Genomic DNA, 19229 nt, shown 5'->3' on the forward strand with positions numbered 1-19229 from the left:
CCATTTCTTCTGCTAGGGGATGGAGAGCTTTTGTGCTCACAGAGAGATGTCCTTAAAAAGCTGCCTTCTCTGTTCTGTTCCTCAGTCCTCAGGGACACTTTCTCAGGAAATCCTATCCAGCAGTTCCTTGAGCATCTGGAATTTTGCTCTCCTGGAGTTCAGTGTCTTGACTGTTTTTGTCAGACCGGCATTCCTCCAGATCACAAAGACACCAGGGTATAATCACTACAGCCTAGACTGCCTCCAATCTTAACCTCTCTAAAACTCTCTCTTGTACTGGTGAGGACCAGGTCCAGTGAGGCTTCTCCTTGGGTAAGTTCATCTGATATCTAGGCCAGCACTTTGTCCTCAACAGACTGCAGGAGTCTCCTGGATTTTCTGTGACCTGCTGTACCATTTTCCCAGCAGATATCCAGCTGGTTGAAAAGATATCCAGGGGCTGAAAGATATCTGGGTGGTTGTAGGATATCCTAATGGTTGAGAATCTTAAGATATCAATACTTTTTTTTCTTCTGTAATCATTTAAGGGTAAAACAGGAATTATTGGCACCAAGAATTTCTTGTTTTGTGTCACCTTGTTTTTCAGAAAGCTAGAAGATTCAGTTCCAATTGGATTTCCTTAAGTAAATAATTCCAAGATAAATAATGAATGTAAGTTCAATTAGATAAATAATGTATTTTTATTACTTTAAATTTGCAAATACTTATAATTTGAAGATACAAGTGAATGAGGCAAGTAAACCAGTAACTATCTTGTTTTCCTACAGAGAAGAGCAAACTCTTTTCCTCCATCCTCTCATTAACTCTCCCTCCATTTTTCTGTTTTCAAGCAATTTACAATAGAAATGTGTCCAGATTCAGGCTTTGAATTTCATCTAAATCACAGTTCAGAAAATTTTGCAGATCAAATATTGAGTAAATCTTTGTTTCCGCATGTTGATGGTTTGTATTATCTGGATTCATCAATGCACAAGAAGTTCATTAGCAGGTTACAGGGGAAGGAAATAATCACAGAAACAAGAGGGGGGAAATATCCCATTTCTGACGACATCGACAAATGGAAATCTTTTCCATTTAGCAGATGTATATGGAATAAAAAGGACAAAGAGCTGCAGACTTTACTTTTAATGGTACTGTTGTAGAAATAACTTGTCTCAGAATTCTTGATGCTATATTTAGTTAAATTACAGCATTTCTCATAAATGCTTTTAACTGGATGGAGTGCTTGTTTTTCTTTCAATTACTTCTTTGGTTGCTTTAGAGTCTCTACACCATATTAAAAAATTTATATTTTACTAATATTGTATTTCAGCTTTCTTTTTTTTTTTTTTTTTTTTTTTTTTCTTCCCTGAAGACCACATGCTGTGTTGGGATGTGTTGCTCAGAACAGAGTACAAGATCTAAATGAACAATCTCAGATATTTAATGAATTTTGGGAATACTTGATTTTCAAAAATGAAGTTCCCCACGTTACAGTCTAATTTTGCATATTTGAAAGATGTTAGCTTTAAAGATCTGACTTCAGACAGAACTTTCAAATGTGTTAAGGACATCTATTATTTGCAGAATATTAGAATACCTAGGATCAAATACTTTCAGATCTGGATATCATTAAATAAATAAATAAATAAAAATCATTATATTCAGAATCTCCTCCTCTTCTTCTATTTACTATTGAATTCTCCTTCCTAAGGACTGTGTTTCATTTCACGTAGGTGCCCATCACAAGAGTAAGTGTTGCAAAATTTATGTAATTAACTCTACAAATTTTAATTTGAAACATGTAATCTTTGAAGTCCAGACAAAGAATTGACTTAAGATAAAACTTGTTGTAAAACAGCATTGTTAAATCCCTCTACAGTGTACAGGCTCCGTTTCAAACTTCAGAGAATTTCTCTACTCTATGAACGTCAAAACATTAAACCACTGCCGAAGTGAAGCAGATGTAACATTTTGCTGCCATAGATACCACTTGAAAACAATGAGTTCATAGATGGTGAGAAAGCAGGTCTTTATTCTTAGGCCCTAAGCAGTGCAATTGGATAACATATTTATGTATTGTCTGAATATGTCATTACATTAGACAAAAATCAATGAAAAAAAGACCATTTCTTCCTTTACAGTACTTAATGAATGATACTTAGGATACTCTTGAAAACAACAACAACAAAAAAAACAACAAAATAAACAACAACAAAACAACAACAAAAACATGAGCACAATAAGTATTTTAACCTGAGTCATAATTTTTCTAATGCAATACTCTTACCTTTGGTGCCCTAGAAGGCAATAAATCATGTAGATGTTTTCATTTGGCATCTTCTCTGTAAGACATATACAGACAATGGATCCAAAACAGGTAAGCAAAGTGAAGAATTACACTGTTTGCTTGACCTTTTCATATTCCATTGGCAAGCCTGTTTATCTAAGGCCAGAAAAGTAAATATTTCACAGAAAGTCCTTGTGTTGTTCTAAGATATCTTAAGATTTTGCTGATCATGAACGTAATTATGCTTATAACTGAATTTTAGATTAAAGTTCACAAAACTTGGGTTAGGCATTTTTTAGTCAAACATTTTCCTGTTTTAGCATATCCACTAGTCTTTATTAACGAAAATAAATTTAAACAAAACAAAGCAAAACGTAAAAGACATCTCTATTAGTTAAGGCTGGAATTTCAAAAGAAGAATGAATGAACAAGTTATTAAATTTAAATTAATTCAATACTTTTAATACCACAACATTGTTCTAAATTCTCAATCTAATTCCCTAGTAGTACTCTTCTTTTTTATTTCAACTACTAATGTCAATTAAAATGTTAAAGAGATTCATTACATAATTAAGGTTGTGTTTCTGCTTTGTATTTTAAATGTTCTTAACAGGACTATTCTTAAGTATGTTTTCCTCTGCAAGAGACTACCAAGATAAAAAGGTATTCCGTTTCCTGAGGTACCTATATATCTGTCAGAAAGCACAAGAAGTATGTTGGATTCATGGAACTGCTGAATATATACATATAAGCTGATTTTAACAAATCACAAACTCTACCATCCATGAACTTTACCAATCTGAAATAAGTAGAATCTAGATGTTATCCAAACAAAAGCATCACCTAAAATGATAAATTACCCATAAATAAATAAATAAATAAATAGATAAGAAATAAAGAAAATAGGATATATATTTTTATATATATAATATATATTTTATATATATATATATCCTATTATATATAGGATATATATATGTACATGGGTTTTATATATACTTATATAATATATATTATATCAACATATTACTCATATGTGTATATATATATATATATATATATATACACAAGTTGATAGATGATAGATAGATAGATAGATAGATAGATAGATAGATAGATAGATAGATAGATAGATAGACAGATAGATAGATAATATATTTACATATTTTACTCCTAGTCACCTGGTTATCAGACTGTTTTAGTACACATACAGAAACTACTCTGGAAGCTTTCCTGCAAGAAAAAAGAAAAAAAAAAAAAGTAATTGCAAAAGTAAGGGCATGTCTCATTCTCTCAGTTCATTCACCATATAAGTCTGCAGGGAGTTTTTACAGTTAAAAACAAACAAACAAAGAAAATAAACAAAAAACAACCATATTATTTTGTTGTTAATAAAACCTCCTGTATGCTACTGTGAGTCCTGAAGGGATAAAAATATTTCTTGTATTTCTCAATCTAGGATGAATCCTGGTATCTTTCAAACATTTGATGCTTCTTTCTGAATAAAAAACAATGTTAAATTACTGGAATGGTTTCTTTCACACTAGTTATTACATACCTTAAAGTTTCATCAAGACATTGATCTACATAGTGTCACTACAGGGGAGAAAAATACTTTTGTTATTATTGTTATTAACTAGCTGGATAAGTGCAAAATCTATTTTAGGCATCTTGCCTAGGTTTAGGAATGGAATTCATCCCTAAAGCAACCATAACAAACCATATGTGCAATAGACATTTTAAAATCCCAGAACAAAGAATGAGAATCTGGTCAATACAGCCAGTAGAATCTGTAGAAAGTTGATCCCTAAAGCATGCATCAATTTCATGTTTAAGACATTAATTTAGACTTGTCTACATCTGTAAATGAGCTAGGGAATGTATTTAGTTGCTTCCATGAACTTGTATAATGACATTTGATGCTATTTCTGTATCTCAGACTCTCGAGCGGGCACCTCTACCTCATCTTTGGCTGCTCTTGCAGGTTTGATTTCAAGAATTCTTCAGTAGCTGATGTATCTTCAAGGGCTGGCAAACATAGTCCAGAAAGCCTACAGTATTCTTCAATGGAAACTGAATAGTTCATACAGATCATTATGTGCGTATCAATGATACTGTGAGACAGCAGGCTGAATAGTCAGGTTAAGTCCTCTCTTCTAGGTATGGGTAGCATCTGAAAACAAGCTTGTGCATAGATGGGGATTATCAAAGATGGAGACAAGAAATGAAGGGATGCTTGTCCCTTTCCATAGTCTAATTGTAATTGAAACAGAACTGTCTGAAGTGGAAATGAAGCAGCATACCAACCTGAGTCCCTTTGTAGATCACTCTGAAGCTGTTTCACTTTCAGTGAATTCTCAGCGCTTCCCTGATTCAGAGTCATCTGCTTGTACTCTCACTGAAGTTTTATCTTATAAGTATGGCTAGAGGGTTTTAATTTCATTGGTGCTGAAAAGTAATAATTAATATTTGCAGTTTAGTACCTGGCAACTGTAGAACTTAGATGTAATTTTTGAAAATGTGAAATTCTGTCCTTAAGCTGCAGGGAAATATTTTAAAGAGATGGAATACTGTTTCATCAGATTTACCTCATACATAGAAATCGTCAAGTTCTATTTTTATAATTGTTCCTTAACTCTTTACTGGATATTGTCCAGACTAAATTATTATTATTATTATTACTATTATTATTTCTTTTTATTTCTTTTATTTTTAAAATGAGTAGTATTAGGCTTTCCCCATATTTATACTATGGGATCTGGGGAATGAAGACAGATCATTTGCTGGTGATGGGCCATCTTTTCCAGCCCCATATGCTTGTTTGAGGCCTCTGCTTTGGGAAGTGTACAGACTGTGTTGCTTAGCAACCACCCTCCCTTTGTGTAGAGGGTGCTCTGCGAATGCATGAGCATCAGTAATGTGACCACAGAAGGCCCTGATGTGATACAGTCAGCCAAACTGTATACAGAGATATTTTTCAGATGATCAATCCACTTCAATTCAGTGCATGCAAAATCTCACCTGGCTTCTTTTGATGTTCTGTCTCTGAGCTGAAAGTATTTGAGATTATTGTATTTAGTTTTATTGGAACACTGAGGAAATATTAGCTCAGCAGTGAATTCTTAGTCCATGTTTTCTGAAAAGCATTTTGCAAACTTCACGAAGTTTTTCTAAAGAATCCATGTTGTTTTTCAGAACAGAATAAAATGCAAAGAAAGTGTATCCACAATGAGGGAGAGTCACTATTATATCAGAAAAAATAAAAATAAAAAAAAAAATATCCTGAAATAGAAATTTAATTGATTAAAAAGCACAGAGGGCTCAATGATGATTTTTTTTTTTTTCCCCTCTACTCACTTTTCAGAACTGTACATGAAGAAACAGTGAGTCAGCAGTATTTATGCTTGTGCTACTTACATGAGTGTATTCTATTCAGTTGCTGATGATGGGTCTAAGACGTACACTAGATGGTGCTTGCACAACACAGGGAACGAAAAGTACGTCTGTCTCAGGATGTGTCAGCAACTCAGTACTCTGCCTCTTCTCAAGTATTTTCACTATGTTCCATTATGTGGAATCCTATAATTAAATATAGAAGCTTCATGAATGTAGTAAAAGACTGGTTATCTGCTATTACACTCACCAAGAAATAAAATCATTCACTTACGTATTTGTTTATATACTTACATATACCTATGCATACACTCAGTCTTATCAGTTCCAAATGCCTAAATACAGAAGAGAGATACATTTTCTATCATGTCTTGAAAAGCTACATTTGCACAGAACTGAGTAGAAGGGAAGGTCTCTGTACAATATTTTTGTACAACATCTATCACCACAGGATTCTTACTCAGTGTGTGATATCTAAGATGAAATACAAGGAGTTGGGGGGGGAGGGGGGGAGGGGAAGTACTAATTTTAAAAAGAACATGTATCACATTTCAGCAAATTTGTCACAGACAGTCAAAATAACATAAAAGAAAAAAAAATCTGGATGCTGAAGGAAGGTCTTTCTGTGAACTATACATATATACTTATGAAAAGTATGGAATAGTAAAAGAAAATCTGAAGAAAGAATTTCTACATTATCATGAGCTTCAATATTTGTTTCTATTTAGACTAAGGATATCCCAGATTTCATTAATGAAAGTAATTATTATTATTATCATCATTGTCATCACAAATTATTTACAATCATACAAGTGTGGTCATGTGATGCCCTAGCTCAGCTAGCACTGGTAACCAAGTAAGCTATTTTTTGTACATTGTTTTTAAAGTCCAGTCATAATAACAGATTCTAATAGTTTAATATTCCAGTTAAAGATATTTTAGTCCTTTTTTTCATATGTGTTTTGATTATGTCAGCCATATCAAGAGGCTTGAATACCTGGAAAGGCGTCTAAAACTAAATGAAATTGTTTTCAGTGGATGTGCATTTTGAGAAAGGAATTTTGGTGAAAAAACTGTATTGACAAACCACACCTAAAAGCAAAGTATCAGGAATGGTGTGGTGGGCAGGACTAAGGAAGTCCTCCTGCCCCTGTACTCAGTATTAACGACACCTCTCCTCAAGTACTGTGTTCATTTTTTGGCACCTCAGTATGGAAAGGACATGGAGGTGCTGGAACAGGTCCAAAGAAGGGCAACAAGACTTGTGAAGGCCCTGTGAGGAGCAACTGAAAGAATTGGGTCTGTTTAGTCTGGGGAAAAGGAGGCTGAGGGGAGACTGTATTACTCTCTTCCAATACCTGAAAGGTGCTTACAGCGAGTGTGGGATTGGACTCTTCTCACTGGTGACAGGTGGTGGGATGAGGGGAAATGGCTTTAAGTTGTGCCAGGTAAGTTTAGGTTGGATATTAGGAAAAACTTCTTCTTTACAAAAAGTGTTGTTAAGCACTGGAATAGGCTCCCCAGGGAGGGGTTTGAATCACCATTCCTGGATGTGTTTAAAAAACCATTTGGATGTGGTGCTCAGGGACATGATTTTGCAGAGGGTTGTTAGTTAGGGTAGTATGGTTAGGTTGCAGTTGTACTTGATGATCTTTAGGAACTCAATCTTATTGATTCTATGATTCTATGTTTTTTAAATGGCTTAAGATATAAGGAAGTCTAAGGTAGTGGATACAGCTACACATGAAAGAGATGGGTAGTTACATGTAACAAGACAAACTGCTGAAAGTACAAAAGAAGGAGAAAAGCACAGTTAATATTAGCCAATATATTTTCAGTTCTCAGGACTAGGCAAGTGCTTTGGTAATAGCTTGTTTTAATTCCTTAGAATTCCCTTTTTATCATTACAAATGCCAAGGAGCTTCACTGGCTTCAATGTAAAACAAGAACATTCTTTGAATTGGGCCAAGACATACCAGCACCTATGCAGCCCATTGTGGAGCACAGTGATTCCAGACTATCTCAGCATTTGAATTTTGTTATTTAGATGAAAAACAACACCTGCTTCCCATTTATGCAGCAAAATTAACTGTTGGGATTCAAAGTTGGCTGATACAGTTCATTTTGAATCCTGAAGTCAGATGCCAGATGCTGGCTTTTGCAGCTCTGTTGCACTACGATTTGTTCTGGGTTACTATAGTGGCTCTAATTTTGGGCAGCCCTGCTTTTCTTTTCTGTTTCTCTCAATTCCTCTCATCTGCCTGCCACTTACCCCTATCTCTCTAAATGTTCTTAGTCCAGACTTTGGGACTGATATGCAAATTGTGTAAAATCCAGATGTGTCTCAATAGATTCAGCTCTTTTCCAGGCAAGCAGGAATATCAAGAGGAGAAAAAAAAAAAAAAAAAACACATTTGCAGAGTGAAGGTTCAGGGTATTGTGTAGAGCTAGGTGATAAGGAAAATCAAGGACAGGGGATAGGGAGAAGGCACACTGGGAGTTATTATGATTCAAAAAACAGTAAGTGTATCATATCAGTCATTGCAGAAATATGTTCTTTTCTGTTGGAGCCAAAGCATCTGGATCATCTGAGCTGGCATCTCCTTCACATTATTGTAGCCCATCCAGCTGATAGATAAATAAGCAGATAAATAGATCTTACCCCAGCAAAACAGACACACCCGTATATTACACAAGGTGCACTGAATCACAGCCATTAACATTCCTCTTTCTGTGTCCAGCAGAGGGTGGGTGCTCATATCCTGCAGCAGGGCAGTTAAAATAATCGATGAGTGTGTGTTCAATCCCCAGAATGATAGAAGGGGGGGGAGGAGGGAAAGAGGGGGGAGAAGGAAAGAAGGGAGGGAGGGTGTGGTGGCCATGGAGGGGGGGCAAGGGGAGGTGGAGGGGGGGGGAAGGGAGGTGGGAAAGGTGCTGATTTCAGCCCTGTAGCGTCAGGATTGCGTCAATTTGGGTTTCAACCACGTCTTCAGTCTCGGTGCGGAGCTACTCAGAAGAACCAAAACAGGAAGGGGGTTGGAAATCAGTGTGCAGAGGGGAGGACCGACGCTCCCCCTCCCCCCACTCCTTCAGCCCGATCACAGCCTCCTTCTTCACCTTCCCCACTGCTTGTGTCTCCGGGTTTTGTTTTTGATAGTTTTTCTTTCTTTCTTTCCTTCTTTCCTTCTTTCTTCCTTTCTCTCTCTCTCTCTCTCTCTCTCTTTTATTTATTTATTTATTTATTTATTGTTATTCCTCCGTGGAAAAGCCTGCTGTCCGGTCTCTGCGAGAGAGTGACGAGCCGAGAAACAGCAGAGCATCACATTCGGCACTTTGAGCAGGGGCCGCTCAGCACCGGAGAGGGTGACTCTGCTAGCCCGGACAGCCTCGTCGGCCAGAGGCTCCAGGACCACGGACAGCGGCTCCAGTACCGCGGACAGAGAGCACCACCAACATGGCTCCGATCTCGGCCAGCCACCAGCAGTTCGGTAAGTGCGTCCCGGCCACAACTCCCTGCCACGGGGATGAGAAGAGCATGCAGGCAGCCACTACTGAGCCACCCCGGTGCCTCCCAGACTGCTGGGAGGAACAGAATTTCTTCTAGTTCTCTCTGATACCAGAAGTTGTGTGAATTTGCTTTCTCCCCTTTTTCTTTCTGTTCTTTTTCTCCTAGCCATTCCCTCTGGTATATCACTAGGAGAGAAGGAGGGGTTTGACTAGGTGCATTTTTGTATGGATGAGTTGGGAGTTGTTTTATCTGTCTTGGTTAAAATATCATGGCTTCGGAGTAAAATGCTGTAAACACATCTTGTGCCACAGACAAAATCTTCATCAAAGCCACTCTTGGGATAAGAATCCTTTTATCTTGTCATAGAGAAAGATTTGTAGACTGTTAGCAAAAGTGAAATATAGTTGGTTAAAGAACACTATTGAAAAGATGGGAATACAGTAATCCAGTGTCTCTGGCTAAATGTTCCTATCTGTCTATTTTTTGAGAATACCAATGATGACAATGAACTTTTCAGTCATGCCATTTCTATACACTTACTGTAGCATGAATAACTGTGATGCAGAAAGTTTTAGAGACATTGAAAATACAAAATGAATAGCATTACTCATAAAAGCTGTAAATTGTAATGTTTCGGAACTCTGCTTTACAAATATTGACTCAAGCCTAGATGTTATTTGCTTTACCAGTGGTTAAATTCAAGGATCATTCCACTGACTTAAGTGAAGTGACTCCAAATTTACATCACATAACTGAAATAAAATTTTCTCCCAGGATCAATAGGTGTTGTTTCCTATTAGTACACTGCCTTGAATGTTACCTGATTTACATTATTACAACTTGTTGTAATGTAATTTTTTGTGAATATAAAAAATTTTAGATATCTTCTTCTTTCCTACCTACCCCACCCATCTGATATTTCTAACAACACTCATGACATCATCCTTATCTAATTACTTATTTAAAGAAGTTAATTAATATTTCAGATACTAAATTGATTTTACCACTTCTTCCAGTAGCTGTAGAATAAAAACACAGGGTGGTTTCCATTACTATAAAAATTTTAAATGCCAACTCATGAAAAAGTATTAAAAATGTATAGATCACTCTTGAAAGCTATTTAAAGTATTCTCATTATCTCTTAATTACTCCTTGCTTTCTACCTTTGTTTCATTTACTTTTAAATTTTTTCAGCTAAGATAATACTTGAAACTCAGACAAAAATGCTTGGCTTAGAACAACTCCACTTTTTAAAATTCTGCATATAATTTTTAGTCGCTTATTGACTTCTCACAGTTAAACATATATTGATACAGCTTGTGGGCAGAAGTGATATGTTTATTGTCAGAAGAAACTATTAACAAGGCCTTGCACTTTCTGTACTGGAACATTTTGTCCTGCTTTTTTGATAATGTTATGTTTTTTGTTTTAGTTTTGTTTTTTTGTTTTTTACTCAAAGTCAAAGTTATGGTGGTGGTACATCTATTAGAGCTTTTACCCAGATAAAGCATGTTTAGTAATGTGTACAATAGGATAGTTTTGCTTTCCTTGTTCAGAATGATCTGCTAATTATTTGCTAGAGGAACTGTAACACAATTGGCTTTATGCATAAACAATGTCATTCTATTAATATTCTACTAGTCTACTAGTGCAGAGAATAAAGATTAAGCTCTTATCGTTACACTGTGGGAGGTTTAAACTCACTTAGTAATGTTACTTATGGGCAAAATTGGATTTCCAATTAGTTGTGCTCATTTGCCCCTTCAATCCATGCTTGCAAATGGCTAATGATACTCCATATGCAACTGAAGTGTCCACATGGCAGTTGAAATTGAAACATTTGGATAGTTTTTTCTTCATTCAGATTTCAAATATAGGACTGTTATCAAGGTAGATGAAAATTACATTTTAATGTTTCTTTTATATACTCAAAAGAAGTGATCCATCATGTATGCTCTCTATAGCTTTGATTCATAGAGTCCCAGAATCAAAGCTTAGAGGGTATCAGTGATGCACTTAAGTTTCATAGCTTTTGACTCACATGCAACTGCCAAATGTTATATTCATCTGCAGAGGAAACTTGGCATGTAACTATTCTAAATTTTCTTAATAGACTTTCTCCTAGAATGTATTGAAAATCCTCTTGAAACTCCTCGGTGTTACAACTACCTGAAAAATTTGATTTCTTTCAACAGATACCTTCAGACAATTATGGGATCAGTCCATAAAGCTGAGTTGAGTACAAAAAGCATTTTAGGAAACTATGTGAAAAGCAGATGATAAACCTATAAGGAACAGATATATCAGAATTCCATCTAAAAAATACAGTACAATAAAATCAAAGATAAAACCTGATCTAGTTTTTCTCACTGACATATAAACTCCAAAATTACACAAAAAATGATGAAATAGCTGATAAATTATTCATCATAATTACTGTTGCAGTGGGAACAGTATTTTCCTTCCAGACATCCTTTGTATGGAAAAATACTAACAGCATGAGATTAAACATTCACGCCTGCAGGTGGCGAACAATGCATGCAATGAAATGCACTTTCAGTATGTCAACTGCTCCTGTTACCATCTCGTATCAGTTTTCCTGCCTAAATTATCATTTTATTAAATATCACAGAGTAGAAGAAATTGCTGCTTATTTGCTTGTTACTGTTTATTTGATTTGCAGATGAAATTCCTACAGTTGTTGGGATCTTTAGTGCATTTGGCCTTGTCTTCTCTGTCTCCCTTTTTGCTTGGATCTGCTGTCAGCGTAAATCATCCAAATCCAATAAGACTCCTCCGTATAAGTTTGTCCATGTTCTGAAGGGAGTTGATATTTATCCTGAGAATCTCAACAGTAAGAAGAAGTTTGGAGTAGATGATAAAAATGAAGAAAAGAACAAATCAGAAATGTCAAAGAATTCTCTTCATCTTGACCTGGAGAAGAGAGATCTAAATGGCAACTTCCCAAAAACAACCTCAAAAATGCAGAGTTCTCCAGACTCTGAAAATTCATCTTCAAAGCACTTTTCAGAAAAGAAGAAAGATTCGGTTTCCCCTGATAGTTTAAAATCCACTACATCCCTGTCATCTGAAGAAAAACAAGACAAACTAGGCACTCTCTTTCTCTCTTTAGAGTACAACTTTGAGAAAAAGGCATTTGTAGTGAGCATCAAGGAAGCACGTGGGCTGCCAGCAATGGATGAACAGTCAATGACTTCTGATCCCTACATCAAAATGACAATCCTTCCTGAGAAAAAGCACAAGGTGAAAACCAGAGTGCTGAGGAAAACCTTAGATCCTGCTTTTGATGAGACCTTCACGTTTTATGGGATCCCTTATAGTCAAATTCAAGACTTAACGCTTCACTTTATGATCTTGAGCTTTGACAGGTTTTCCAGAGATGATGTCATTGGAGAAGTCCTCATTCCTCTTGCAGGAATTGAATTGTCGGAAGGAAGGATGCTAATGGACAGAGAGATCATCAAAAGAAATGTTAGGGTAACATATTTCTTATTTAAAGTTTAGAGGTGTTGTACTGGTTTAACTATGATACTTGAACAATATTGCTAGCATCCTGGGAAAAAAAAGGGAAAAGTTTATCAAATGTACTGCTGAGATCTTTTCATTAGGGCAGTATAAGGAAACAATTACACAAAAATAACAAAGTAACACTACAATAAGCATTTTGCAATAAAATGTTAATTTTCCAAATTCTTCTTGCTTACTCAGATGATCAGCAGGTTTTGGTGGATCTATTCACATTAGGTCAAGAGGCATAAATTAATTTTAATTTGCTTTGATGAGAAAGAATGCAAAAGAATATACTTTATTATACTCTTCCTACATCTTTCCTGTTTTAAATATATATATATTTTTCTCTCTCTCTCATTGTCTTTTAAACAATCTACATTTCTTCTAAAGATCCTAAGTTATGAGGGAGCTGTTAAAATTACTCCAAAGTCAGTAGAAAAGCACAGTGATTTCACTTGGCTAAAACTATTTCAAATTGTTTTGTCTTATTTCAGAACAGAAAGATCATTTACAATAATCACAGAGCCATCAAAATGCATATGAATCATGAACACTTCTTTTGTTCTCTGCTAACAAAGTAGAATGTATATTGACTTTCATTTGGATTGTTTCCAAAGATCAAGCATGCTGAAAAATCAACTAAATGTCTGTCAGATAACATACCTATAACTCATATAGTTATTTTGCAATTCTTTCATTATATTGCAGTTATAACTATGTCACTGATGTTTTGTTGATAAATTAGTGGACTTTCTGATACATAAGGTATTTCCATATCTTGTTTCCATTGGCTCCCTCCTTGCCATGAAATAAATGACTCCTTCACTAATTGGCTACTTTAATTTCACAACTAAAAATATTTTACTATTTTTCATTTTGTGAATTACTTTTATTCAGTTTGCTTTTTTCAATGTTATTTTCACAAATATTTGACTTACACTGAGACTTTTTTACAGGATGTAGGATTTGACTTCTTATATCTGAAGCTAACAATATCATGTCAATCCATAATTTCGGAAGTTTATTTATTTTAAAGTCCTATGGCAATTGGAGATGTTGTATAACTACAGTACATGAAAATTGTATTTTGCATGCAAAGTATCACATCTCCATGAATTTTATCTTTTTGCACCAGTTTGAGATACAGTTATGCAACACTGAAGAAATTCTATTCAATCTAATTTCAAAGTTGGTCAATACAATTGCTCATAAATAGTTTTTCTTTTTTATTATTTCTTTTAATCTCCTCAGAAGTCATCTGGACGTGGAGAACTACTGATCTCTCTCTGTTATCAATCTACAACAAACACCCTAACTGTGGTTGTTTTAAAAGCCAGACATCTACCTAAATCTGATGTTTCAGGATTATCAGGTAATGTTTTCATTAATGAACAAGCCTTAAGAATATAAATCAAACAGAGAGAATATAGCTGAAATGTGACATCTCAAGGATTAAAACTAGCACAGAAATGAGGAAGTGTCTGTATTATCTGAAGCCTACATTCATATCTAGGTCAATGTTTTATTTTTCAGAGATATTAAACAGTTCTTCAAACACATTAGTGTAAAATAAAGACAAAACACAGAGAAACATCTGTTCAAAGTGGAGACCAATGAGTTTAGTCATCGTCTAGAACAGGATTCATTTGTCATAAGTATAAGAATATGTTTGCAGATACTAAAACATCTACGTATGGCAAAGATATTCAGTTTATTATTAGCTAATCAATACTGAGTGAGATTCTTGTATAAAATATTTCAAATTTGAATCCAAGAGGCAATGAATCACATCTGTGTTGAATTTAGTCCACTGGGTATTACTGTTTATTTGACAAGATGAAAGGTGAAAATTTTCAGTGCTTGTGATACACTATAAAAGGAGTCTTTTCAGAACTCTGGTCTCCTAGTCTTGCAACAGTTGAAAAGTTCTGAGGAATGCAAAAATTCACTGGCCATTAACAATGTTAATATTATGGATTAATTTTCTTTCTTTCCCCAGTAACATATAAAATGTTTAAAGCCAAACCACATACAGCCAGGAAATGCAGTCTTAAATTTAAAGTTTAGTATTAAATTTGTTCAGTAAAAAGAGGTGGGAAAAATTTAATCAAGAGAATTAATTTGGGTAGAACCAAACCAGAAATAAATCACATCCATTTTCTCAGTAAAAGATTATTCTCTTACTTTTCAGATTTTAGTTTGCTTGAACCTTATTAGTACTGATGATTATCTCCTACTTATAGAAAGTATAAAAATAGACTTCTATTACACTTGATTACATAGTGATTTGTATTACTAGCATCCATTGGAACTTTGAAACAAATCATCTTTAGTAGACTGAAAAATCCCTGTGATGTAGTTCTCTTGGTATGTTACAGAGTTTACCAGTAACTAGATCAAGGAACTTATAAATAATGCAATATCTTATTTGTGTTATTTCTTTCTATTGCAGATCCTTATGTCAAAGTGAATCTGTACCATGTTAAGAAGAGAATTTCTAAAAAGAAAACCCATGTCAAGAAGTGTACACCCAATGCTGTGTTTAATGAGTTGTTTGTCTTTGACATTCCTTGTGAGGGCCTTGATGATATCAGCATTGAATTTTTGGTTTTAGATTCAGATAGAGGGTCAAGGAATGAGGTCATTGGTCGGTTAACCTTAGGATCTTCAGCAGAAGGAACAGGTGGAGAACATTGGAAAGAAATATGTGAGTATCCTAGGAGACAAATTGCCAAATGGCATATGTTGTGTGATGGTTAGCAGCTCAGAGCAGGGTTAGAACTTGAAAAACTATGTATATTTCCATAGGCAAGGAGCAGTTTTCTTTCTTTGCTATCTGTAATTGCAGGCTTGTAACTACGAGACTTTTTTGGGAGGGTGGGGAAATAAAAAACTTGATTGAATTATCAAAATAGAAGGTAGCTAAATTTTCAGAGTAAATAAAGGAATTAATATTTCAATTGAATTTAACTTAATTAGATTTTTTTAGCATTTTTCTGTAGTTTACATAGCCTAAAACTTCTGAAGCAGTATAATCTTCAACAAGAACAAAGTTGTTTGTGTGTTTTGTTTTTTTTTAAAAAAAAATCACCAGAAACCTTATTAGTACTGTTATCCAGAAGAAGATAACCTCATTGAAGTATACTGCTAGATCAAAGAAAAAAAACTGCAGCTTAATCTATGATTCTACGATTATTCTGGGAAGGCGCTCAGTCTATAAACACAATGGGGATTGACAGTGAATAAGAGGGGCATTCCTTCTGTCCCTCTGTCATAAACCTTCTTTTATGAAAATTCAATCATTATTTGTATGTTTTGGTTATTTATACTTTGATCATTCCAAAGACTGAAGAAATTTTCAGTGACTTGCTTTAAATACTACATCACGTGCAACTAGTTGTTTTATGTGTGGAAATACTGTATAATTATTTACATTTGGATTTTTTAATATGTGTATATATATCCTGTTTTATTACAGTGACTAAAATAGATGCATTCTGTAAATCATCAAGTAAGTTAATGTATACTGTGTTGTCTAAAGGGCTCCTTTACGAATGACTGTACATGTTAGAATTTGGGATTAGGCATGGGTTAAATCTAGTAAGGATTAAACCTTTAGCATTTCATACCAAGTGAAAGCGCTTACACTGAGATGAAGAAGTGTACAGGATACTTCTGTCATTGAACTTCCACTAATCATAGCTACATTTAATGTATTTCAATATTATTTAAGGAAACATTATTTCTCCTTTTGATTTTTTCATTAAATGAAAAAGAGAAAGAAAATCATGAAACAGAGTACAAAGTCTCATTCATTAGTTTAACTTCCTGAACTTCTGCCACTACAGTCAGTAAGACTGCTCTGAAGAAACAAAGATTAATGCATTCTTAGACATTTTCAGTACAGGAAATCAAGTTAATGCTATGATTTATACAGCATTATGTTAGATGAAAGACTGGAAAAGTGCATTTCACTTTGATGACATGCATTAATGTCTACTGATTGCACTGAAAATTGGTGATAAAGAAAAGGTGCCATGGCTTCTTGTGTATGTGACATATGTGTACTTTAATTTGTGTCAGTCTATGGGAATATAAAGTGCAAAAAAGATAAGTATATGTATAAAGGATTTAGGCCTATGAAATTCACTCTATGTCATACCTAATATATTTTTAGGCTGTCAGAACTGTAGCACAAATACAAGCAGTTATTTCCTAAAGCTTTACACTGATTTCTGATATTAAAGTTTGAAAATACTGCTCAGAAATCATTTTTGATTACACTAAAATAAACAATGATATGATGATTTTACCATATAACTGCTGACAACTGACTTAAAAAGTGGAAAACAGTTTTCAGTATTTTAGCATACATCATTTTTTCACTTGTATTCCCACTGAAGTGAATGAGGCTATTTGGGAATAAAGGTACCGTGCAATGAATGGAAAGGTAAGAGAAGGAGGATGCCATTTAAACAAACAAACATAAAAACAAAAACAAACAAACAGAAAACAATAACAGCAACAAAACATTTTCAATGTTACATTATTTCCATTAAACAACAGATTCAGGTCTTGTTCACAACTTTTGCCTATTTCTTGTTGACTTTTCCTTGTTCTCATATGGCCAAACTATGTTTGCAGTAAAGGACACTGAAACATGAAATATGCAAGTAGAAAAATAATACTGGAAGAATTCTATTGAAGCTCTTTCAGATTTTGTGTGAGTAATTTCTTCAGTTTTTGAGAATGTGTTTGATATAACAGTGTTTATAAAGTTCTGTAAAAATTCATTTTCAAAATGACATAAACATGCTTTTTATGATCTTGCTCAGTGTAAAAAAAGAAAGTGTATTGTATGTATAAAGGAGAAGAATTCTTTCTTTCTTTCTTTCTTTTGAAAGCTGATTAATTTCTCAAGGGCTAGATTTGCCAACCTTGTTCATTGAGGTGTAATTCAAAGCCAGCCACACAGCTGAAGGAATGATGATCACAAGCTTTGGTGGGGTTTGAGATGCAATCACAGAGTAAAACTCGTCTTGTGAATCAAACCAGCACAATGAGGCTATGGACAGAGGAAGGTTTAATAGTGGCTGGAAGAATTTAAGATATTATTATATGACTAGAGTTGTTAACATTTCTGGTAAGGACAGTACTTTATACTAGAAGTGACTGCATCAAATATAGTGAGACAGCTGGCAATTCATTTGGTAACTGAAATAAGCAAACAAATAAAAAATAAGTCTTGTATGCTGGCCCACTAGTAACACAGTATCTCAGAAAGTCAGATGACAGGAATCTCTAGCAGACAGATTGTGACAAAGAGAAAAAAAAACAAAAAACTGAACGTTTAAAGTTAATGATGACCTACTAACAATGTTTTTTTTCCATCTAACAAGTTGTTTTCAAAATTATTTTAAACTTTTTAGAGAAATCTGAGGGCTGACATTTCTACCAGCTAAATGGCATTCGTTGGTAGGGCAATGGGTAGGAATGGGTAAGGGAAGAAAATATATATATATATAATTGAAAGCAATTGGAAGTAAACTTTTTTTTTAATTTAATTTTTTATTTTTTTATTATTTATTTATTTATTTATTCCATTTAATGTAATGCTTAGCTTGGAAAGTTGATTAAAGACTTTAAGTGTCTATAAATCAGACAAGGAAGGAGCAAATGAAGACCCATCCCAAGATAAGAAATTCTGCTGTTTTATAGCGCATTCAATTCATATTGTGGAAATCTTGAACTCTGTCAAGGATACTGTACTGTATTAAACATGTAAAAAAAAATAAAAATGTTTGTCTAAGTAGTTTACAAAAATAATAACTCCTTAAATGGAGACTGGGGATCTGTAGTAACTAAATACCTTATTTGTTATGGTGTTGTAACTCAATAGAAGCTGTTCGAGAGGAAGCATGGTGTATGAGATTTTGTAAGTTATTTGTGCTGGTTCTGTATGTTGTGCCATGTGTGTAAGACAAGAATAAAGAGATGCTTTTGTTCATTCCATCCCAAAACAATTACCCCATCAATGTATCTTTCCCAAAGACTTCTGCTGTTATTTGTTTTCACAGTCTGCCTCTCTATGCTTTTATCAAAAATATTTGTGCATAAATAGAATGAAAATCATTTTGCAAAATATTACCCAGGCTTATCACATGCTCTTTATTTTTAAACTCTAACTACATACTTTCATTTTTCTTGAATTTTAGCATACACACAGGCTAGAACCTGTGATGTTATTGCCCTCATTGGAAAATCTGAACCTTATATAGGTACTCGAGGTATACAGATATAAACAATGATAAAGTAAAATGCAAGACAGTTGCTATTGAAAACCTGATGAAGTTCCATTTGTTTTACAGAAGTAAACTTCACTTGGAAAAGTACAACTAAATGTTCTTATAATCTTTTATAGTAATGTCAGGCACCACCCTGTCAGGTGAGACAAACATTCAAATCTCATGCACAAATGAAAACTTTGTTGCTGATATCTCTATGATTGTTCGGGTATTTTACCAGCGC

At 34.4% G+C, this 19229-nt stretch overlaps 1 protein-coding gene across 2 annotated transcripts; it reads left to right on the plus strand.

The window, feature by feature from the left end:
• The first annotated feature begins 8607 nt into the window (after positions 1-8607).
• On the plus strand, positions 8608-18724 carry SYT4 (synaptotagmin 4). 2 transcript variants are annotated; one of them, XM_015848231.2, is made up of 4 exons: positions 8608-9150; positions 11854-12668; positions 13953-14073; positions 15154-18724. In XM_015848231.2, the coding sequence occupies exons 1-4, from the start codon at positions 9117-9119 to the stop codon at positions 15459-15461; spliced, it is 1278 nt and encodes a 425-aa protein (XP_015703717.1). In that variant the 5' UTR covers positions 8608-9116; the 3' UTR covers positions 15462-18724. The 2 variants fall into 2 exon arrangements, with proteins under 2 accessions (XP_015703717.1, XP_015703718.1); XM_015848232.2 differs by having other exon boundaries at positions 11854-12662; positions 15154-15746.
• The last annotated feature ends 505 nt before the right edge of the window (positions 18725-19229 follow it).

Source organism: Coturnix japonica, chromosome Z (assembly GCF_001577835.2).
Source record: "Coturnix japonica isolate 7356 chromosome Z, Coturnix japonica 2.1, whole genome shotgun sequence".
In the NCBI taxonomy this organism is placed as follows: Eukaryota; Metazoa; Chordata; class Aves; order Galliformes; family Phasianidae; genus Coturnix; species Coturnix japonica.

What these genes read in the sequence shown, in the direction of transcription:
- SYT4 (XM_015848231.2), top strand. Translation starts at nt 9,117, where the DNA reads ATGGCTCCGATCTCGGCCAGCCACCAGCAGTTCG. An exon ending in GGCCAGCCACCAGCAGTTCG is followed by an intron (nt 9,151 to 11,853) that starts GTAAGTGCGTCC and finishes TTTGATTTGCAG; the next exon opens with ATGAAATTCCTACAGTTGTT. An exon ending in TCATCAAAAGAAATGTTAGG is followed by an intron (nt 12,669 to 13,952) that starts GTAACATATTTC and finishes TAATCTCCTCAG; the next exon opens with AAGTCATCTGGACGTGGAGA.